At 41.9% G+C, this 24,717-nt stretch overlaps 1 protein-coding gene across 1 annotated transcript in view; it reads left to right on the top strand.

The window, feature by feature from the left end:
- The window catches only part of SORCS3 (sortilin related VPS10 domain containing receptor 3), a 1,039,444-nt gene that overhangs the window by 607,196 nt on the left and 407,531 nt on the right, over positions 1 to 24,717 (top strand). The window contains exon 7 of the mRNA XM_029610742.1: positions 17,060 to 17,124. Within this exon, the coding sequence (XP_029466602.1) occupies positions 17,060 to 17,124 (65 nt within the window). The remainder of the gene's footprint in view (positions 1 to 17,059; positions 17,125 to 24,717) is intronic.

The raw sequence follows: 24,717 nt of genomic DNA on the forward strand, positions 1-24,717 counted from the left end.
CCCAAGCACTTAACTGGGAACTCCCACCCTAAAACTGCAAATGAAGGACAAGTGCAGTTTCATATCCACAACTCAAGTAGCTGGTGTAAAAGTGTCCGGGGAGCGTTCAGTAATGTGTACACATATACTGCTTACGACATGGCAGCTTGTGTGCATACTTCTGTACCCCATCCCAAAAGGCCCCTATACTGCCCCTCCCCCTTTGTTCCTGTTAGCATTCGTGTGCAACACATAGGGGTAGATTTTACAAAGTTACGCACATGCGTGCTTTTGTTTGCGCACCAGGTGCAAACAAGAGTACATGGGATTTTAACAGATATGCGCATAGCCGCGCGTATCTGTTAAAATCCGAGGTCGGCGCGCGCACAAGGCTGATCAAAATCGGCAGCCTGCGCGTGCCGAGCCAAGCAGCCGGCCTCGGAGGGAACTTTCCTTCCGCCTTCCCCCACCTTCCTCTCCCTTCCCCTACCTAACCCACCCCCCCAGCCCTATCTAACCCCCCCTACCTTTATTCCAGAAGTTATGCCTGCTCAAATGATAGAGAGTGAATAAGAAGGAAACAAAAAACGATGCAGATAAGGAGTGAAATCTTCCAAGCGGTCAGGCTTTCTATGGTTGCCAGCTGGGATAGATCCTTGGAGCATGTGCGGGCATGACGTGGCCTACTGGATGGGCCAATGGATCTTTTCTGCTGTCATCCATTTACTGTGTTACTGTGCTACTGTGATTGTGTCTGCTTCAACCATAGCAGTGAAGGGGACCAGGAAAAATCATTTCATGTTATGCAATCTGGAAAGGGGAACAAGGGTCTGTTTCAACATAGATTTCTTGTATTTACCAAAATATAATATATTTTTGCACTGCACAACTGCCTGGATAGATGTTGATTGCTAGAGTCATAATTATGACCTTAAGAAATGGCAGATTTTTCTCTCAAGTCCATAGTCTGTTTTCTCACCTTGAGATTCCAGAATTATTTTGCTGTTTTATAGCCGCTGCTACAGTGAAAAAGAAATAAAAGGTATTGATAAAGTTAAGTTATCATGGATTTTATTAAGAAATCTAGCTTTTCTGTTTAAATCAAACAGAGGGGTTCTCCTCTATTCAAACATTTCTCTGTTGCTTAAAATACTTGATATTTTGATTCTGATAATAATGCCTTTTTGTTACGGCTAATTAATTTCAGAAAAATAATATAACTAATAGATTTTTTTTTCTTTCGCAATGTCCTTCTGTAGTACCGAGTGTGTTTGGGAGTAAATGGGCCATACCGTTTCTTTGATAAAAAGGCCGATGCACTTTAACATTAATCCTGTCACTACTTAGAATCTGCCTGGCTCTATGGTATTATTGGAAGAAAGCTTAGAAGGTGAACTTTTAAATGACATCGGCTATAAAAGACAATGCTGAGTGGGAATGGCAGCACTGAACATATATTTGGGGAGGACAGGCCTCTACTGGGTGCACAAGTGTTAAGTAAATACCATTAAGTTTGGCCTGCCTTTTTTTTTTTTTTTAAATGCCGATTCCCTGCTTAACAGAGAAGGTGCATAAAATTCAATTTTATAGTTCTTGCAGGGAAAACACCTTTGAAACCACTTTATATGCTGTCCCGATGGTAGAACACAGTCCCTCTTACAGCTGGAAGTCAGATTTGAAACCAGTTCCAGAACTCACTGGGTACAAAAGGCAAAGCACTAGGCTGTAATTGCAGAAGGGATAGGAGAGACAAATCCATATCTTATTATTTTCAGAACCAGTAGATTGTGTCAGTAAGGCTCTCTAAGGACAAAAAGAATTGTCTGCGCTGAGCAAGGCCTGCCCTGACAATGCCATGAAATAAATCTCTTCTGACTGTGCCGTACCCGTCGCTCCTCATCTTAACCCTAGCAATGCGCTGGACTATCACTAATAGCATAATAATATACTTTAGGGCTCGTTGAACTGATATGAAACTCTGCTAGAGTGCTGCCGTCTTTCATGGGGATTTCATAGTTTCAACTTTTCTAGCATCTGATAGTTTATAACCAGGGACAGGAGCAAAGGAGATTAATGCACTGTTTAAAACTCTTAAGAGGTGCTGCTTCAGTGATAGGCTTGTTACTTTATAAAAGCCAATACAGTTACTCTTTCCTGTGGCACAATAGGCTACTGTACTGATCACTCCATCGCAAAGGGTGAAAAGCTGGGAAAGCCCCTTGGGGGGTCTAGGTATTAAAATCCCATTCAAACTAACATATGCATGCTGTGAGGGTGATGGGGAGAACGGAGAACAGTAAAGTGCTGACTCCCAAGGCTGAACCTTTAGGCTGGTTTGCACAGGGGAAATTGAATGGACCTGTGTATTGATGCTTGAAAGGCATATCCAATGCACTTTTCATAGCTCGCATGCATGTCATTGCTAACTTTGTGCCAAAGTAATTTTTAACGCAATCACCAAAAACAATCTGTGCTAATTTTTACCTCACTTTTTTTTTTAGCATGCTCTTTGTACATAGATACAGATTTAAGCTTCCCCTGGAGCAAACCTTGATTATAGTAAACTGAAATTGTGTCCACAAAACAATCCTTGTATAGTTTAGGCAATTAAATCACAAGGGTGTATTTTTCATTTTATGTGCTTTATAACAAAATAAGAGTAAATGTTTCAGTGAACAAAATAAACACACTTTTGACCTAAAATTTTTGAAATCGGAGATTCATTTCAAATATAGAGCAATAAAGGTCAACAAACATGTAATGGGTAATACCCTTTTATTGGACATTTGTCTCGTTGGGCTAATATGACAACCAATTTACTTTATTTACAACATTCATGTTAAATGATTTCATTGCCAGTTGTGCAGTACACTGTTTAGTGGTGTGGAACAAATTAAAAGTGTCCACATACTTTGCATCTCCCCAGAGGAGGGGACAAAATAGCACATGTACATTGGAATAATTGAAGAGAGAGGTGCTGTAAGCGCACCTCTAGGAATGCCTCCAATTAACCCAGCTAAAAGGGGTCTGGGTGTACTTTTAGATGGAAGGAGGAGAGCAGTGTACTGCCAAGCCACTTTGCCTGGATAAATAACTATATAACTGAATTAATGGTTTCAAGACGTGTCCTCATGATTACAGATATGTACTAGCTATATAGAACTACTATAAAAAAGTGGAATCAATGTATTTCATCTTGATTGGAATGTGCAAAGTATTGATAAGGAAGGCAAAGAGAGAATTTGAAAAGAAACTTGCCATGGAAGCATAAACTCATAATAAAAAGTTTTTCAGGTACATTCGAGGTAGAAAGCCTGCAAGGGAGTTATTTGGACCATTAGATGAACAAGGGGTAAAAGAGGCATTTAGGGATGACAAAGCCATAGCAGAGAGACTAAATGAATTATTTGCTTCACTACATTTACTGAGGAATATGTAAGAGATATACCCATCAAAACAAAAAGAGAGGGAAAAGGATCACAATCCAATCATTAAAGTCTAAACAATTTTTAGAAAGCAAATGACATTGTTTTGTTGTTTAATTAACTGGAGAGGTGTTCTGCTTCTTGTTTTAGAGATATACCCATGCCAGAAATGATATTCAAAGGTGATGATTCAGGGGAACTGAAACAAATCTAAGTGAACCTGGAAGATGTACTAGGGCAATTTGACAAACTAAAGAGTAGCAAATCACCTGGATTGGATGGTGTATATCCCAGAATACTGAAAGAAATGAAAAATGAAATTGTGGACCTCCTACTGGAAATTTGTAAACTATCAGTAACATCATCTGTGGTACCTGAAGATTGGAGGGTTGCCAATGTAATACCAATTTTTAAAAAGGGATCAAGGGGTAATCCAGGAAACTACAGACCAGTGAATCTGACGTCTGTGCCAGGTACATTGGTAGAAACTATCATAAAGAGCAAAATTACTGAACATATAGATAATCATAGTTTAATGGGACAAAGCCAACATGAATTCAGCCAAGGGAAGTCTTGCCTTACAAATTTGCTGCATTTTTTTGAGGGTGTAAATAAACGTGGATAAAGTTGAGCCAGTTATATAGAGTATCTGGATTTCCAGAAAGCATTTGACAAAGTCCCTCATGAGAAACAACTTAGGAAATTAGAAAGTCATGGGATGGGGGCAGCGTATGTTGTGGATTGCCAACTGGTTAAAAGATAGAAAACAGAGAGTAGAGCTAAATGGTAAATTTTCCCAATGGAAAAAGGTGAATAGTGGAGTGCCCCAGGGATCTGTTCTAGGATAGATGATTTTTCATATATTTATAAATGACCTGCAACAAATGAGATGATCAAATTTGCCGATGATACTGAATTATTCAAAGTTGTTAAATCGCAAGAGGATTGTAAGAAATTTCAAGAGGACATTGTAAAACTGGGATACTGGGCATGCACCTGGCAAATGAACCTTAATGTGGACATTGCAAAGTGATGCACTTAGGGAAGAGTAACCCAGATTATAGCTACAAAATGCAAGGTTACACATTAGGAATCATGACTTAGGGAAAGGATCTAGATGTCATAGTTGAAAATACATTGAAATCTTCTGCTCAGTGTGCAGGAGCAGTCAATAAGGCAAATAGAATGCTAAGGATTATTAGGAAAGGAAAGGAGAATAAAACAGAGATTATCACCATGCCTCTGTATCACTCCATGGTGCGACCTCATCTTGAGTAATGTGTGCGATTCTGGTCACCACATCTCAAAAAAGATATTGCAGAATTAGTAAAGGTACAGAGAAGGCAAATAAAATGATAAAGGGGTTGGAACAATTCATGTATGAAGAAATTAGGTCTCTTCACCCTTGGAAAAGAGACAGCTGAGGGGAGATATGATAGAGGCCTATAAATTAATGAGTGGAATGGAACGAATAAACGTTAATCAGTTGTTTACTCTTTCGAAAAGCACAAAGATCAGGGGACACACAATGATGTTAGTCGGTAATACATTTTTTACTGAACGCATAAACTCTGAAATTTGTTGCCAGAGGATGTGGTGAAAGCTATTAATGTAGCTGCATTTAAAAAAAGGTTTGGACAAGTTCCTGGAGGAAAAGTTCATTAGCAATTGTTAAGGTGGAGTTGCAGATATCCACTGCTTATTCTTGGGATAAGCAGCTTGGGGGAGTGGCAGCGGTCCGGGGGCGGGGCCGAGTGCTCCGACACAGCGGCCTGTATCAGGGCATGGTGCTCCGGCAGCCGGCTGGTGCGTGCAAGTTACACCTGCCAGAGGCGTAACTCTGTGAAATAAGGTGGGGGGGGATTTAGGTAGGGCTGGGGGGTGGGTTAGATAGGGGAAGGGAGGGAAAGGTGGGGGGGGAGGCAAAAAAAAGTTCCCTTCGAGGCTGCTCCGATTTCAAAGCGGCCTTGGAGGGAACGGGGAAAGCCATCGGGGCTCTCCTAGGGCTCGGCGCGCACAAGTGTGCATCCCCTTGTGCACGCCGACCCCGGATTTTATAACATGCACTCGTATGTTATAAAATCGGGTGTACATTTGTGCGCGCCAGGTAGCGCGCACAAATGTACCCCCCCCCCCGCGTGTAACTTTAAAAATCTGCCCCATAATGTTCATATCAATTTCTACTAAAAAAAAGAAAAAACAAAACGGTGTGATAGAAGCTCTTAAATCTCCCTAGATCAGTTGTGGTAGCTGCAGCTGGCATGTTCAGCTGAAGGAGACGGAACACCGACTGGTAAGTCCTCTGAATAGAAGTGGATTTACTGCAGAAGGACCATATGATAAAACCAGGAGGCGAACTTAGCAGAAACTTTCAGAAAAGAATCCAAACTTTTCAGATGTTCAAAACCACTCCCCCCTGTTGCAGTGCAGTGCATTTCTTGAATGCAGCAGGGAAAACCAAATCTTCTGATTTCTTGGAAGATGCTGATCAGCAGGTTTCTGTCTAAGAAAAAAAAAAATAATTTAAGTCAGGATGCTGCTGGCACAATGCATTTAATTTACTTCATCGTTCCTACAGATTAGGGCTATGCATCGATCTGGTAGACTCATAGCATAGCGTAGGCGACATGTCAGCTTTTTGTTTCAAGATGGTACTGAGTTCAAGTATGTCAGCACTTCCATTTTAACTTATTTTACTGTTGTTGAGGTTTTCTTATCTTGTGTAGGATTCTTGGTATGATTGCTTCCTTCTCCAGCATATAGTGAAAGAAAAATACACTAGAAATTAGGATTTCTAGTATATCAGAAAGAAGATCTGTCTTGTATTATTATAAATTCAGCGGAGGCTGACAAAATAGTGTACCATAAAGGGACTCACAGGACAGTTTCTTGCATGTTTCCTGAGTCTCTATCACTGTACACAATGTCATTTTAAATAGGTGGAGCATTTTGTGACATTATTTTGTTTGGAATATCAATTAATTTATCTGTGTAAGATACGGTGCAGTTTGTTGGATGAGCATTCCCTTCATTTCCATTCCCTGGCTTCCACTCCCAGCCTCCAACTAGCGTGAAATTTTCTGGGCTTAAGATATTCACGGAGAAAGGCCTGGTAATGGGCATTTGTATGCCAGGACTGATCTCTGGCACTTGGACCAAGTTCAGCCTCTGGTGCTGTCACTCTTTCAGTCCTCAAAAACCTCTTAGTTTTAGTGTGAAAATAAACTGCAGGAAACTCAGGTTTCTAACAGCTGAGAACTGTCAAGGTCAACAAAGACCAGGCCGCCCACCCTTTACAATGGGATGCACAGTCAGTTTGAGCTATTATTACAGCTTAACAGTGCCAGGCATGCCAGAGTGCTAGGCACTGCCTCTAGCTTCCAATTCTGCAACGTTGAAGTGCCGAAAACTCAGAGATGCCAGCAGGAATATGATCTTTGCTGTGACCTTAGAACTATAGATTTTCTGTTGTCTTTCTCCTGCAATTGGTGATGTGTTGGCAAAGGGTTAGCTTTCTGCAGCCTCGTGCTTATGTCAGTGAGCAGACCCTGCTGTGCACAGGCTGTTTGAGTTTTGCCTGCCACACAAATAGACTTGTATGTCAGTAAAGCAGGCAGTATTAATTTTACAATAGACTCTTCGGTTTACTGGGAACCCCTCCCCTCTCCAGAAAGAGTATTGGTTTTCATCTAAAAGATAATTGTTTTTGAAATTTAGTAATTTCCTCTCTTCTATTTCAGTTGTGTGAAGATAAAGCCCAATAAACAAAACAAAAAAAAATATATATATATAAGGTCAAACCTTTTCATGAGCAAGTCAGGGAAGCTTTGAATGCTTAAGAGCTATGAGTCTGGGACCTATGCAATAAAACTCGTGCTAAAAAGGTTTTACTGTGTAATTCAGTAACATTTTTATGTGCTTGTTAAAATGGGGCTTAATATGCTATGCAAAAAAATGTTATTGAAGTCATGGTAAAATAAGCTCTCGATAGTGTGGCCGCAATATTAACGTGGAAGTTAACACAAAAAAAAGGTAATGTCTATATTGGTTGTAGCCAGGAGTACATATCCCAGCCGGCATATCCCTAATGAATGAGCCTGAGATAGATTTACATACAATTCAAGCAGTGTGCTTACAAATCTTTCTCAGGCGCACTCATTAGAGATATCCTGAAAACCTGAATGGATCAGTGTCCACGAGGACTAGAGGTTGCCTACCCCTTGATGTGGCATAAAACCCTCTGTTTAAACTAAGTAAAAGTCAGGGTGTACTGCCCATGTTGAAACTCTAGGGACAAGAGTGGGACTGGCTGTTGGCAGAGCAGGCTGGAAGAGGATAGAAACAGGAGTCTTCCGCCTATACTGGCCACTTTCCCCTTGAGTTGAGCCCTCAGGTGCTGGTGACCAGCAGGGCTTATCAGGGGTATTCAAATCAGTTACTGGAAGGCAACCCATAGGAGCAGTGCTAAGTTGCAAAACTGAACAAGAAAGTGTCCACTAAAACAAGAGAAACTAGGACTCAAAAATAGGAAGAGAAGAGGACAAAGCAGCAGAATATGTGGCCCACGAGTAGGGTCCTCAGATTAGAGCCAGACAAAGTTAGAAACTCAAACACAAGAGTTTTTAGAGTTTTTTTTAGAGTTTTTAGAGTTTTTAGAGTTGGTGTTTAGAGTTATAGGAGTTATAGTATGTACTACAGAAACCCGTTACTTATGTAAAGCCTATGGCTGTTATTTGTTTACTACCTATATAACTGTTATATGTAAAGCCTGTTGCTAATTTATTGTTTACTGTAAACCGAGGTGATGTATAACTATACGTACCGCGGTATATAAGAATCTCTAAATAAATAAATAAATAAATAAATAAATAAACAAGAACCAAGACAAGAAACAAGGAAAAGAACTAAGACAAGGAACAAAAACTAGGTATAGGGACGAGCAAGGTTACCACGTGAGAGAACAAACCCAGGGCCATATCTGGGACCAGATCCAGGACCAAGCTGTGGCAATGTGCATAGTGTGTGGCTACCTGAGGCAACACAGGAAAACATGGCCACCAGCAGGATCTACAATTCAAGGAGCCCAGGGAACCAACTAGAAGGTCTCGGGAGCAGACCACAGTGCTGAGGAGCAGACAGTCACAGAGCTCCAATGAGGGCCCCCTGCTGGCAGGAGGCAAGAACTGTCCAACAGGTCCTCACACTTATCATGGAGAGATTTCATATCCCCAGCCTCTGAGACACAGGTAGAGGGCTGAATGGACCCCCCCTCTCTCCAGAAAAAAAACAAGGGTCCCGATGGCAGGCCAGATCCCCTGCCTTTCTCCAGGTAAGCACCTCCTTACCCCTTCCAAAGCATCCCAAGTCCAGTGGGAACATGAAAGACCAAACCTTCCTTTTGCCGTTCTTCCAGAACCTTCAAACATAGCACCAGCTGAGATCTTGGGCTACTTTATCCTGTGCACTTATACATGCTTAAAGGTGAAAGGATGGAGAAGATGTCTGGCTGGCCATTGAGCCTTCGTATGTAAACAGGAGGGGGGATAGCCAGAGGGAGGGGAGGGCAATACATCCCCAAATCTCTGCCTGTAGGTGTCATTTGTGTTGGAGGGATCAAGGGTCTAATATTGGGACCACCAAGCTCCTTAATTTTGCCTGGGAAAAGGAAGCATGGGGCATGATAACTGCTTCATCTCTTTTTGCAGGTGGTGGTGGTGGTATGGGGTGTGGGTTTTGGGGCATGAGGTCTTGCTAACTGGCCTTTTTATGTCAGGCATGTTTGATGGGGAATTTCAAGATTTTTCCAAGTAGAGTAAGAATTGAACACCTGTTTGGGGGCAGGTTTTGAATATTTGCCTTTACCAGGTCCATAGAGGAAATAGTAAGATGATGCTGCATGGAGCTCAGTAAAGTGTCAATTGCATAAAAAGCTGCCTCATTTACATGTGGGTGAGCACTAACACATTAATGTGATGGGGAGCTGTCTTAATGTGCATGTTACAGTTTTTTTGCTTAGCTTACTATATTTAGCTTGCGTAAACTGTCATTAGTGTGCAAAGTTTGCATACTCCCCTGCATGGAATGTTCTGTTTATTGCTGCAGAAGTATCAGTTATTGTTAGCTTAGAGCCTGGCAAGATTAAGCTAGGGCTTAGATCAGAAGGCTCAATTATCAGGCTGCTAACCGCAGAGGTATCTCTCATTCAAGATATGATTCATTCCAACAGAAAAGATAGCATGAGCAAAAACTATTTCAGACAGGGTTACTTTTACACAGGCCCACTTCATGGCAAGATACTCAGTCAGACCAGGTTGTAGATAGTCCAGATACATGAACCGAAGCACAGCTTATAACTCTCAAGTTGCTGGGAACATTGGGATAGCCCCCAATGATCATTTATGAACCGCTGTGGGCCAATCCGATTTCTCAGGGCCGGGATTACAGATCTGGAATATGCAAGGCTTCTGAGATAACTTGACTGAATTACCTTGATCCATCCTACGGCACCATGGACTGAGCACCAGCTCTACAACAGGATAGACCTTGTTCCCTTACAGTTATGCCAATAAGTATTTATTAGATCCTGCATGTTATCGTTAAAGAAAACATGAGCTTTGGTAAGCTTTAGAGGAATACAGTGGTGGCATTTCTAGTATATGTCATGATGGCCTTACCGTTTGGCCTATTTAAGAACAGTAAAGCCACAATGGACTTGATTTTCAAAATGACTTACAAACATAAAATCCTGTGTTATGCACGTAAATTCAAACCAACTAATCACTCCCAAGAACAATTACTATTCAAAAGATCTTTAAAAAAGTCCTGCACTACTCTAACAAAAATAGTGGAAACTTCATACAAGGCAACCTTTGTCTAAACCAGAGTTTGGGTGCCGATTTTTTTATCATCAGTCCTACCTTACTCACCCAACCCAATGCTTTAATCACAAAATCATTTTTTAATATTTTTGAAAAATTATTTAAAAAATGACATTTTCCCACAAATCAAAAAAGCTTAGCTGAATCAGCATTCGCCAGTGAGTGACCCTTGGATCACTCATAAGTTTTTTGGGTGGGTAAGATGGAACTGGTGATTAAAATTCAGCACCTAAACTCTGGTTGAGTCAAAAGTTGCCTTCTATTAAATCTCCATCTTCCACTTATAACTATTTTTGTTCGAGTAATGCAGAACTGTTTTTTTTTTTAAGATCTTTTGAGCAGTAATTGTTCTTGGGCATGATTAGTTGGTTTGAATGTGTGTATATCATGTACATGTGGATATTTGGTTTTTTGGTCTTATGCATGTAAGTGGCATTTTAAAAATCGGTCAGGGGTCTTTGTATGTAAAACTATGCATGTAACCTGGTTTCCTGCATATAGGTTACATGTGGTAGGCCTAATTGATAAACTGAAGAGTAGTAATTCACCTGAACCGGATGGTATACACCCTAGGGTTCTGAAGGAACTAAAAAATGAAATTTCAGACCTATTAGTAAAAATTTGTAACCTATCATTAAAATCATCCATTGTACCTGAAGACTGGAGGATAGCTAATGTAACCCCAATATTTAAAAAGGGCTCTAGGGGCAATCCGGGAAACTACAGACTGGTTAGCCTGACTTCAGTGCTAGGAAAAATAGTGGAAAGTGTTCAAAACATCAAAATCACAGAACATATAGAAAGACATGGTTTAATGGAACAAAGTCAGCATGGCTTTACCCAAGGCAAGTCTTGCCTCACAAATCTGCTTCACTTTTTTGAAGGAGTTAATAAACATGTGGATAAAGATGAAATGGTAGATGTAGTGTACTTGGATTTTCAGAAGGCGTTTGATAAAGTTCCTCATGAAAGGCTTCTAGTAAAAGTAAAAAGTCATGGGATAGGTGGTGATGTCCTCTCGTGGATTACAAACTGGCTAAAAGACAGGAACAGAGAGTAGGATTAAATGGACAATTTTCTCAGTGGAAGGGAGTGGGCAGTGGAGTGCCTCAGGGATCTGTATTGGGACCTTTACTTTTCAATATATTTATAAATGATCTGGAAAGAAATATGACGAGTGAGGTAATCAGATTTGCAGATGATACAAAATTGTTCAGAGTAGTTAAATCACAAGCAGATTGTAATAAATTGCAGGAAGACCTTGTGAGACTGGAAAATTGGGCATCGAAATGGCAGATGAAATTTAATGTGGATAAGTGCATGGTGATGCATATAGGGAAAAATAACCCATGCTATAGTTACACAATGTTAGGTTCCATATTAGGTGCTACCACCCAAGAAAGAGATCTAGGCATCATAGTGGATAACACATTGAAATTGTCGGTTCAGTGTGCTGCGGCAGTCAAAAAAGCAAACAGAATGTTGGGAATTATTAGAAAGGGAATGGTGAATAAAACGTAAAATGTCATAATGCCTCTTTATCACTCCATGGTGAGACTGCACCTTGAATACTGTGTACAGTTCTGGTCGCCGCATCTCAAAAAAGATATAGTTGCAATGGAGAAGATACAAAGAAGGGCAACCAAAATGATAAAGGGGATAGAATAGCTCCCCTATGAGGAAAGGTGAAGAGGTTTGGGCTGTTCAGCTTGGAGAAGAGACGGCTGAGGGGGGATATGATAGAGGTGTTTAAAATCATGAGAGGTCTAGAATGGGTAGATGTGAATCGGTTATTTAGTCTTTCAGATAATAGAAAGACTAGGGAGCACTCCGTGAAGTTAGCATGTGGCACATTTAAAACTAATCGGAGAAAGTTCTTCTTCACTCAACGCACAATTAAACTTTGGAATTTGTTGCCAGAGGACATGGTTAGTTCAGTTAGTATAGCTGTGTTTAAAAAAGGATTGGATAAGTTCTTGGAGGAGAAGTCCATTACCTGCTATTAATTAAGTTGACTTAGAAAATAGCCACTGCTATTACTAGCAACGGTAACATGAAATAGACTTATTTTTTGGGTACTTGCCAGGTTCTTATGGCCTGGATAGGCCACTGTTGGAAACAGGATGCTGGGCTTGATGGACCCTTGATGGTCTGACCCAGTATGCACGTTCTTATGTTCTTATTTAAGCACTCTGAGGAGAAGCATTCTGGTGGGTGGAATTGGGGCATACATGCAACTTAAGTACATACTGTTTGAATTTAAAAAGCATGTTTGTAAGTTAGCCTGCACAAGTTACACCTTGCTTGGAGCAGGCATTACTTTGTGCAAGGTAATTTGTGTGCATGCTCGACCAATTACCTGAGGATTTTCAGAGTAGATTTATTTGCTTAAACATGCTTTAAAAATACTCTGTAAAATCTGTGCATACAGGGGTACATTTTCAAAAACAGTGCGCGTGCGTACTTTTGTTTGCGCACCACGCGCAAGGGGGTGCACACTTGTGCAACCTGCGCGCTCCGAGCCTGGCGCAGCCTTGGAGGGAACTTTCCTTCCGCCTCCCCTCACCTTCGCCTCCCTTCCCCTACCTAACCCCCCTCCCCATCTAAACCCCCCCCTACCTTTGTCTGCAGATTTACGCCTGCTGGAGGCAGGTGAAAATCTGCGCGCGCCAGCGGGCTGCTGGCGTACCATCACCCACCACCATCACCGCCACGCCCCCAATATGCCTCCCGTCCCGCCCCGAAATTCACAAAGCCCCGGGACTTACGCGCGCCGCCGAGCCTATGCAAAATAACTTATGCGCGTAACCCTTTTAAAATCCGGCCCACAATGTACATGCAGATTTTACCCTCAATATATCCAAGGTCCATTGCCTGAATTATGCAGTGTGTATGTGATTTATTATAATTTTGGACTTGGAAACCTGTCTGGTTGTAAGATATTTCTTGACTTTTAATTACAATAATCACCTCCCTGTTTGAAAACCATGCCTCAGAGTTCCTCTCTATCCCAAGAGAAACAAACTGGTGCCATTTACATAAGGTTTTAGGACATTCTCTGCTTGAAATCATGTAAAATCTATTGTGACTTTGTTAAAATATGCATAACCCTCATAATCCCTTTTCTATTATGTGAAGCAAAAGTGTGCAGAAAATATGAGGTTTTAGCTTGATTCAAAGTCAACAAAATTTACAATTCTGAGAGCAATTTGAACAGAATCAGCCTGAATTGCACACCAATTTGCCTGAATCCATATCAAATTTGTCCCCTGCAGAACTCATTAATTGAGCTAACCTTCTTGAACTGTAATCAAATTCAAGGAATCAGTATCAGTCATTTATTTATTTATTTATAAAAATTTGCACAGGGTTGGGGCCTGGTTACTAAAATGAATTACATGCATGTGGTGACACAAGTTTTTAACGAGCATTATTAAGGTGTGTTTATTAATGTGTCATTGTAAGGTTCCCAGTCTGTGTTACTGTGGCTACACTTTTCTTGCTGGTTCAACACAGTATTTATTTTTTAGAAAGCAGGGTTAAAAGATTACACGGGGGTTATCTTCACTATCAAGGAGCAAGTACGGTCCCAGGCCTTAGTAACAAATCCACATTCAGAAAGGAAGAATCAGTTCACAGTACTCACAACAAGTCTCCTACATGGCTCAAAGAATCCAGGTTGGCTTCCATGTAACTCAACAAGTCCATGCAATACTTCACTGCAGCTCGTTCAGAAGGACTTGTAACTCTTCTTCCGGATACCAAACCGCACAGCTAAGCAGCCCCCAATTTGCTGAGAACAAGGTGTTTTTCTCAGACATCCCTTTCAAAGAATCAAGGCCTAATCCCAATCATCTGGGGTGTGACCATTGCTTCCTGCAGCAGGTTCAATAACAGGCCTTTTCCATTACGTAAACCATATTTGTCAGCACCGTTCGGTGGCACTGGTGGTAGGCCGCCAGTTCAATAACTTCCAGAACCCTTTTTGCCCTTAGAGCTATCCACTAAATGGCATAACATCTTTAGTAAATAGCATGTTAATCACACTGTAATTGCTCACCATATCGCTCATGCTACTGCATGTGTTTATTGCAAAAGCTTTAACTACACCTCTACCAATGCAGTTAAACTTTTGTGTTAACGCTGACATTGAGGCAGATATGTGCGTCAACACAATCCGTGCTACATTTAACTATCTACTTTACATAATGTTGGATTTTATGTCAATATTACAGAAAACGCCTTAAAGGGCAATACAATATTATAACCAACACACAGGATTAAACGTATTCGCCAAATTTCCATTTATATAATTTTGTAATTTATGGGACCATCATATAAACCCCTTAGTTGTTATCTTTCAGAGCCTTGCAATATGCTCCATCGATAAATAAGAGGGTCACACTTTTAATCATAGGTCCATCTTAAGACTTTTTAAAACATATTTAGACATTTTTTTCAAGCATTTTTCAAAAATTGTGAGCATTAAAAAGTGCACTACTTCCATGTTTTTTAAAGTTACTTCAGGCCCAACACAGCACCATGTCTTGCAAACTGCTGCTTAAGGGGCTGGAATCAACGTGTATTCAGTTAAAGAATTTTCTTTTCTGTCCCGTTTTATCTCGGTGAGCCGAGACGCTATGAGAAGAGAAAGCTGTCTACTTGACTAAAGAGAGAAAACGGGACTGAAAAGAAAATTCTTTAATTGAACACACGTTGATTCCAGCCCCTGAAGCAGCAGTTTGCGAAACATGGTGCCGTGTTGGGCCTAAAATAACTTTAAAAAACGGGGAAGTAGTGCACTTTTTGTCTTCTAATATGAAACAAGCAGTGAGGTTAATATTTAGTAGGGATGTGAATCGTTTTTTGACGATTTAAAATATCGTCCGATATATTTTAAATCGTCAAAAATCGTTAGAGGCGATATTTAATAGGAATTCCCTCGCTTTATCGTCAAAAATCGTAAATCGGGGGAAGGGGGAGGGGAAGGGGGAGGGCGGGAAAACCGGCACACTAAAACATCCCTAAAACCCACCCCGACCCTTTAAAATAAATCCCCCACCCTCCCGAACCCCCCCAAAATGTCTTAAATTACCTGGGGTCCAGTGTGGGGGGGTCCCATTGTGATCTTCCACTCTCGGGCCACGGGTGCGTTGATAGAAATGGCGCCGGCGCTACCTTTGCCCTGACAGGGCAAAGGTAGCGCCGGCGCCATTTTGCTTCCTGTCCCCCGACGTCACGAGCGTAGGAGATCGCTCCCAGACCCCCGCTGGACCCCCAGGGACTTTTGGCCAGCTTGGGGGGGGCCTCCTGACCCCCACAAGACTTGCCAAAAGTCCAGCGGGGGTCCGGGAACGACCTCCTGCACTCGAATCGTGTTGCCGTACGGCCAGCGCCATTTTGCAAAATGGCGTCGGCCATATTGCAAAATGGCGCCGGCCGTACGGCAACACGATTCGAGTGCAGGAGGTCGTTCCCGGACCCCCGCTGGACCCCCAGGGACTTTTGGCCAGCTTGGGGGGGCCTCCTGACCCCCACAAGACTTGCCAAAAGTCCAGCGGGGGTCCGGGAGCGATCTCCTATGCTCGTGACGTCGGGGGATAGGAACCAAAATGGCGCCGGCGCTACCTTTGCCCTGTCATATGACAGGGCAAAGGTAGCGCCGGCGCCATTTTTCTATCAACGCACCCGTAGCCCGAGAGTGGAAGATCACAACGGGACCCCCCCCGCTGGACCCCAGGTAATTTAAGACATTTGGGGGGAGTTCGGGAGGGTGGGGGATTTATTTTAAAGGGTCGGGGTGGGTTTTAGGGATGTTTTAGTGTGCCGGTTTTCCCGCCCTCCCCGATTTACGATTTACACGATATTTACAAAAACAAAACCGCAACGATTCGATTCCCTCCCCCCCCCCCAGCCGAAATCGATCGTTAAGACGATCGATCACACGATTCACATCTCTAATATTTAGGGAATCGCATACTGCATACTGCACAGCCCTCATGAAGACCGCTTGCAAACTGCCATGGGTGGCTCTTAAACTATGAGGTATAAGGGCACTGCTAAGGAGAGCTGGGAGGAAATTTGGAGTGCGCATGGGACTGTGAGCCAGTGCGTGCTCACAGTCCCCACAGCAGTCCTGGCCCTCTGTCCCAAGGGAGGAGAAGGCATGGCTGCTGCAGGGACTGCGAGCATGTGTAACTGGCTTGACTTAACTGGTTTTTTGCCTGGAAGAAATTCATTGTTGTCATCCGCTAAAAGGTTCCTGCAACCGACTTTTTCTCTTTCTGCACTCTGCAAGTTCCCGCAATTCTTCACGGACTCTTCAGTTTAAAAAACAAAGTGTTTTTATTTATTGCAATCTGAAAATGAAGGAGGAGGGATTTTTGGGGTTTTTTTTTCCAACAATCACATATGCTCGCATAAAGTCATATAACAACATAGTTTACAGTTCAGGGTTCAACATACTATGGAAGAATTGACAAATTCAATATTAAGATAACAGAAACTGCAATGCAGATTTATATCGCTGGCTATTTCAGATGTACAGTTTCTTTTCTTTTGAAGAATCTCCAGATAACAGTGGCTGCTTCTACTATTGTGTCTACACTGTTTCCAAAACACCGGGCATTTGATAAAATGATTTTTCCTAAATATAGTCTGTTTAAACTCATGACAGCCACACAGAATGGTTTATCTTGCATTCTCTCTTTAAGTCTTTTCTTTCTGGTCACCCAATTTTGTCTCATTGGTTGTCTTTTCTCTTTTCCCTCCTCCCAGGTCGGTAGCGGGTTTGGATAAGGAGTCTGACCTCGTGCACATGGAGGCCCGGAGCGCTGATGGACGTGAGTGATTCTTGCTGACCAATTTAATTTAACTTAAATGGGCTTTTCTATTCTACTTTAACAAGGATGTTCCAACTTCGTGGCGGATTAGAGCAGCTGTTTAAGATGCCACATAGGAAAACTATTACAAGAATATAAAACAGAAAGTCCTAGTTCATGGTGACAGTCATCACAGAACCTCTTGTAGGCCAGTTGGACCCATAAACCTAAGATAATTAACTAACACAAAATAAACAGTAAAAAAAAACCCAAAAAAAACTATTAATATTCAGAACCAGTTAATTACCATAAAATAATGTTTCAGTTTGTTACTGTTCAAACCTAGCTAGGTGTGTAAAGTTAAATAAAAGTAATCAAAACTTAAAATGCCAGCCTCAATAAACAAATAAACAGAGTAAACAGACTAAGATCCAATGTCTCTTACTATAATTAAGACGACTGAATAAATCAGGATTATATAGCTCCTGAGAGGTTGGTCTAATCGGCTGAGGTTTCCAAATACTCGGGGAACAACAGTGTAAAAACCATGCTGAATCTAAAGAAACATTAAAACTCTGCATCAGGACCCTGGAAATATCTTGACTCCTGTGACTGAAGAAACTCATTTAACAGCCAGGTTTTTAATTTATTTTTTCAAAAAGAGAAATAATTTGTTTCACGTATTAGGTCAATCGGAAACAGATTCCACTGCTGGGGAGCTTCTCCGGTGAACGCTCTTTGCCGAGAGTTGGTAAGCCTTAATTTTTGAGCAGATGGTAAAAAAATTGTTTCCAAATGGAAAATAAAAAAACTAACCCTATCCTAAAGAATAAACCAGGGATTGTATAAAAATGTGATGATGTCCTCAACATATGAAGTCGTGGGACCTGAGATTACGAGAGACAGTGCTTATTTTTAACTGCTGTCGTGGTCTCAAGTTGGGATTCACAGTTGTAATGGACATTGTTGAAATTAATATGAACCTGAGCTGGGGGGGGGGGTTCTCGTTTTTAAGGTTTATGTTGATATTGTTAGGAAGTCGAGGTTATAGAGTTAAAAATGTAGATGCGCAAGTTTAGTTCATGGTTTTTCACTGTTTATTCTCATTATTGCTTATTTTTTTCTTTGCTCAAGATAATTAGGAAGTGTAAAGTAGCCATTAATTGTAATTTTTAATTACTTTATTTATATTCTGCTGGTTACTGGAACTAATTATTGAAATGACTGAGCCTTTTCTCACTCGTCATTTGTTTGAAAACTTTTTGTTTAGTGGGATTTACTTTGAGTATTTTTGTAAGATTTCTCAACAATATTTATACTTCCCTTGTTTATATTTCAGTATGTAAAGGGTTTTAAAATACACACAAAGTTTAATTGGTAGCTAGTAAAAATAAACCAAAATTGGTGTGGCCATGTCCCATCTTTTCGTCCAGCAATTGTGTTTTCATAGGAAGACCTGAGTGCGCGGTGATAATTAAGATGGGAGAGACCCATCTTGCATCACTGATTTGTGATCAGATTGACAAAGAAATGGACCCAGTTGTCTAACCAACTGCAAGTTGACAAATACCTTGCCAGTTACTGTGTTGACCTGGTCTTCCATGGATAGAATCTAGGATGATCCGCATCCAGTGAACCTTAACATTACCCAGCAGTGAGCACAAGCTTGTCACCGGCAATCCTGATTTATCTATCCACAGCAATTCAGTTTTATCTGGGTTGAGTTTTAACCTCTTAGCTTGCATTCGTTTACTAACTACTGAGAAAACGTCACTGAAATCCTGATGCATACTTTCCAGTGACATAGTCATTGAAAAGAGGATCTGAATATCATCTGCATAACTGGAATTAATACACTCTAAATTCCTGGTAACGGTGTGCAGAGGCCACAAAAAAAGAAAAAAAAAAAACATTGAAAAGAATGGATGAATGTGGTGACTCTTGCAGGACACCGCACAATAAAAGATCACAACTCTGAAAAGCGAGAACCCATTTTTGCTCTCTGTTGCTTGACTGAAAAGAAAAGGAGGTAAGCCACTGTGTGGTTGATCCCTAGGTTACCTAAGTCTTTTAAGTCGTAGTGTGTGACAAACCCAGTTGAATGTGGCTGAAAAATCTAATTGTGCCAAGAAATCTCCCTCCTTATCTAGAACCAGTCAAGGGTGGTCCAGCAATGTTAATAGCACAGTCTCAGTGCTGAAGCCTAACTGTGAGTGGTGCATAAGGATTTATGTCTTTGGGTAGTCCTGGAGTTGAGCGGTGACAATATGTTCAACTTAACTTTTTCAAAAAATGACTGATTGGAAATTGGCCTGTAGCTTTCACAGGGTGTAATGCCCAAGGATGATTTTTTAAAATTGGGACAAAAATTGCAGATTTTAAAGACAGAGGATAACTCCCCATTTTCAGGGACATGTGAAGAAAAGCAGTAAACCAAGAGATCATCATCTCATTCATGCTAGAAAAAGATCAAGATTGCAAATGCCTTTGCTAAATTTTAATGTTATGGCCTTCTTATCTGTGTCTGTAAGCTCAGAATTTCCAGTCCACATACGTCAGAACCAACAAGAGTCCGAGACTCTGAATGTGGCTGATCATACGAATAGAGAGATATTACAGTGCTAATGTCAGCTAAGAGGGAACTTGATGAACCAGATAGTGGTGTGTCTCTCTGACAAGTGTTAACCTAAGCGATTTAATCTTTCCCCCAAAAACATGTGAGCCAAAACCTCACAACCAGGAGTAAGCTCCAAATTCCTGACTTTACTGTGGAACCTTTAAGGAAGCTAACGGAGATAAGGAGAATTTCTCTGCCGCTATAACATGCTCTCTTAGCATTACATATGTCATGTTTGATATTCCTTAAATTTCCCTGCCACGGCAGCTTTGTCTTTATTGCTGCCAGAAAGCCGCCGTGTTATTTCAAGTTGCCTACAGTCTTCCCTTAGAAGCTTTAAGTGTGTCAGAATGGAGGAGAGCAGTATTCTGGTGGTTAGAGCAGCGGGCTAAAAACCAGGGCAGCCAGGGAGAAAATCCCACTCACACGCCTTGTGACCCTTGAGCAAGTCACTTCACTCTCCATTGCCTCAGGTACAAACTAATAGGATTTACCCAGCTGCAATAGGGCTTTAACGCACGTTAAATTGCGTATATCATGCGATAAATGCTGTTCATCACACACTATAGCCCTATCACGATAATATTGTACGATATTTGGGCCTCAAACACGCCCTTATTACTATAAGCTGCTTTGCATAGCATTTACATGCAGGGATTTTTCAGATCCATGCACAGCAGCTCATGCGCACCTAATCCTATGTAAATAAAATAATGCGGCTGACTTAGACATTTTTCAGCCACGTTATTTTGTGTGCACCTTTTCCAGAAACAGTATTCTTCCGCAGCCGCACCGAGAGCCTAACGTGGGTCCTGAGTTTTCCATGGTAGACTTAAAGGGCTCCGCGACCCAACACAGCTAGCTCACCACCACAAGTAAAAAGTCACCGGGGGTCTGACTAGAACCCCCCCTTTGCCCACCCCGAAGCCGCCAATGGAGACAGCCCCACAAAAACAAAGTTTAAAAATAGACAAAAGGCAATGACCCTCTCTCTGGTTTAAGCCCTTTCTCAATCTGACAACTACCCAGGTCTCTTAGCTGCCCCTCCAAACAATGATCCTTCCACCCTAAAGAGTAAACCTTCCACCCCACCCCCCCCGTCCCCCCTTTCAAAATAACATATAGGCCGGTAAGGTCTCCCCACCGCTCAACCCTCTAAAAATTACCTGGTGGTTTATTAACCCCCGACCCCGGATGCCCCCATGCTCTCTAACCTGTAAAATAAAACCTTGGTGTCCAGTAAAAGGGCCTGGGGTGCCACCTAAGCTCCCTGGCTCGGTTGGTGCCACTTTCCAAAATGGCTTCAACCAGACCTTTCCCATATCACATGATGGGGCAAGGTCTGGGGACCCCCAGCACAGTCCAGTGCAATTTCTGTCTAGAACTTAGCTGGATAATCTTTCCATTGAAGCAGGTGACTTGTTGGTTATCCATCTAATTGAACATTGACCTCGCTGTGTTTATTCTGTGAACCACTCCTGTTAAAAGGTACTCCTGGACCAGGCTGATAAATACTTTTTTTAAGCTTTCCAATAATTCCTGCTCATCTCGCTGTCAGGTTCCCCACCTTTAGGTACTTATGATCGTGGGCAGGGCTGAGCCCTTAATGGGCCAGGCATTGACCACCCAGAATTCAATAGTTTCTCTCAGGTAGATGGAGCCTTAGATCCTGGAGTTGGCAGGTAACAAAAGTAGGAGTGGAAGTAGATCTGGAGATTGGCTGCTGGCCAGGAACTAGAATCAGCTGGCAGGTTACAGGCTGGAGCAGACTGAAATTGCAGGCCACGAGCCAGAATCAGGAAAGAGGTCACAAGCAGTAGCAGAACTAGTGAACACTAGAACTGGTAGTGCTGCAGGAAGGAAGGGAAAGGCTTGAAGTATTAGATTGCAGTGACAGACTGAAACCAAGGTGCTGCCATAAAGATTCTGGAGATTTAAGGTTCAGCGGGTAGCAAGTCCAAACAGCAAGAAGTCGAGTTAGCCTTTGGGTTGCTGCAAACCACCTCTTGCTCATCTGCAGCCCTTTTGAGCTGAGTTCCAGTCAATCCCTGATACCTACAGATATGGCATTGGGGGCTACCTGGAGCAGTCTTCTTCTCTGCTGCTTCCCCTTGTTTCAGGTCACTTAGAAAATATCCAACAATGGAAGGTGCGATACCAAAATTAAAGTCATTATGGGACTGGTTTTAAAAATTAATTTTGCATTAACCAAAATCATTTGACAGTCTAATCGATAATAAAGTAGCACTTTTGTGAATTAGATTTTCGTCCCGAAAATATAAAGGGAGTGCGATTTTAAAAGTCATTGACCCCAGAAATGAGCTTTATGAGACTTACACAACTAAAGTACATACATCACACAACACATGTACTGTTACCTACAGAGGAGGCATGTCCTGGGGCAGGAGAGAGAAACCTTGCTTTATACGGTAAAAGGACTCCCAGGAAAACGCAGAGCATAAATCTCTGCAGGTACTTTTCCCTGCGGCAGTAATGGACACCAAAGTGTGCGCCTACTGCTGCCTTGATTATGGTGCAAGCCCTGCAGGTAAATAGTGCCTGTGGTGTTTGTACTGATGCGGGCAGTTTAATTCTTGACCCCCATTATTTTTATTCTGCTTTTTTACTTTACACTGAAATATTTTCAAGAAATGTTAGCTCTGCCCAGTTATTTTATTTTAATGCGTTTCTGTGTTTTGACCCAGAGACTCAGGGTTAAGGGACCCTCCTCTGGGTCTCCAGGAAAGCACCCAGGATCTCCAGGATCCTAGAAATCGCCAGCCCTGCTCAGCTGTAGCCTCTTTCCTCAGTCTGTGCTGAGGAGGTGGCGGGCACTAGGATGGAGTCCGAGGCAGGAGGAACCAATTCTCTTCCTCTGGCTGCTGATTGGTTCTGGCTATCACCATGAACCAATCAGCAGTGAGAGGTGGGGAACCACTGCGACTTCTGCATGGATCAGGGTAAACAAATGGAGAGATGGCAAGAAAAAGTGTACATGCGTTGTGACAGAGTGATAGATCCAAGGAGGGGGAAGGAGGGAAAACATGGTTTGTGTGTGCTGGGGGGGGCCAGAGAGAGGAGAAAACTTGAGAACCTATGTGTGTGTGAGTCTGTGTGTATGGTGGGGGTGGGGATCAGTGAGAGAGAGAGAGTGTGTGTGTGTGTGTGTGTGTGTGGAGAGTTGGGAAGTAAGAATGTGGAGGGAACCAGTACAGATGGGAAAAGAGAGGGGCAAAAAAAAAAAGGAAGGACAAAAATATAGAGGTGGGGGAGAGTAAGAAGAGACAGCCAGAGAAGAGATCAAGAGTTGAGCGTGGGAAGGGTATAGTAGGTGGGAGAGAGAGAGGTAAGAGCAAGAGTGTGGGTGGAAGAGAAAGGAGTTGGGATAGAGAGGGGAGTGAGAAGGCAATAGATAGGAGGAGGGAGGGTTGAAATGGGGAATATGAGAGCAAGGGGACAGGGCAGAAAAGGGGGAATGGGGAGGAGGAAGAGGAAGGGTTATAAGGACCAGGGATGGCCAGAGATGGGGGAAGGATTCCAGGGTGATAATACAGAAGGAAGGGGATGAGGAGTGGAGGAGGGCGTGCAGGAGAAATGGGAGGAAGGATGGTGAAAGCAGAGCAGGTAGGATGAATAGGAAAAAAGCAGGAGAAGAGGAGAGAAAAAGGAAGAGAAAGTATGAAAGTATCTGCTGCTGAAGGAAAGATTTAAAGAAGGAAAGGAGAAAGAGAATGAAACAGAAAAGATAAATGAAGGAGGACACCGGAGAGAGACAGAAAACAAAGGAATGGAGATATGGGCAGAGAATGAGAGAAAAAAAAAAAGGCAGAGCCAGAAAATCCAGCCAGAGACACCAAAGGTTGGAAACAATTTTATTATCTGCTAGAGAACATGAATTAAGAAGAAGGTAGGTAGGGGGAGAGAGGAGATGGGGTGGAGGAAGAGAGAGCCTGTCAGCCCCCCACCCATCCCAGGATGAGCAGAACTCAGAAAGCTCCCAGGGATGGGCAGAGTCTCCCTGTTGAGTTTTTAGAAATTTCACATTCCAGTGTCTGCATTTTGTCAAAGTATACAATGTCCCTGAAAATCCCCATGTTGTCCCGTCTTAAATAACGCTTGATTAGGTTGGATGGTGCAATTTAAAAATCACAGCCTACTTACATGCACATTTACCAGTCATGCAGGTAAATGGCCAAACACAAGCAGTGCTTAGAATCTGGCCAATAGCACGGGGGTCCTGCTTTTAAAATTAGGACTCATGCTGTCTCTCATCATTAGCAAATATAATCTACTTGTCTAGTTGGGCTGCATATCAGTGTCAAACTTGAAATCTTAATAAATGGAAATTATTTTCATTTGATTGCCTCCTTATGTTGCTATTGCTCTAAACAGCACTCATGATTGCAGACTGAGAGTGCTCCTTTAAGTGATTAACCATTAACCAAATGCACCCAATGACTACAATTAGTGTATGTGTTTGTGTGGGGGGTTGGGAAGTTTAATACAAATTTTGTTAAAGTTTTGTGCAGGGGTAAAAAAAAAAAGATTCCAGTTTGAATCTGGGTTTTTCCCTTTGTAGATTGCATGTACATTTTCATTGCTAAATCTGGACCAGTTTTTCTGCTGAAGCAAAGCTGAATAAATCCCTCCCTGAATAGTCTTCAAATTTCCACTTATGACAAATGAAGCTCAAAGAGTTTGTTTCCTTTTATAAAAATAAAATCAAATGAAAATGTGTTTAAAATACCCCTGCAAAAAAAACCCAAAACAACAAACAAATCTGAACGTACTAGAAATGTAGATTACCTATTGAGTGCTTTTTGAAATTGTTTTCTAATACTCCAAAGATGTATATATGTAATGAATTATCAATATATATGTATCTGTTAGTAGAATCAGTTTTCTAATGCATGAAAAGTTATAAGCATAGACTTTAATGTTTTTATGGCCTTATCAATATTCATAAATCTATTCAGATGAGCCTTTGTTATTGAATA

Source organism: Rhinatrema bivittatum, chromosome 7 (assembly GCF_901001135.1).
Source record: "Rhinatrema bivittatum chromosome 7, aRhiBiv1.1, whole genome shotgun sequence".
Taxonomy (NCBI): domain Eukaryota; kingdom Metazoa; phylum Chordata; class Amphibia; order Gymnophiona; family Rhinatrematidae; genus Rhinatrema; species Rhinatrema bivittatum.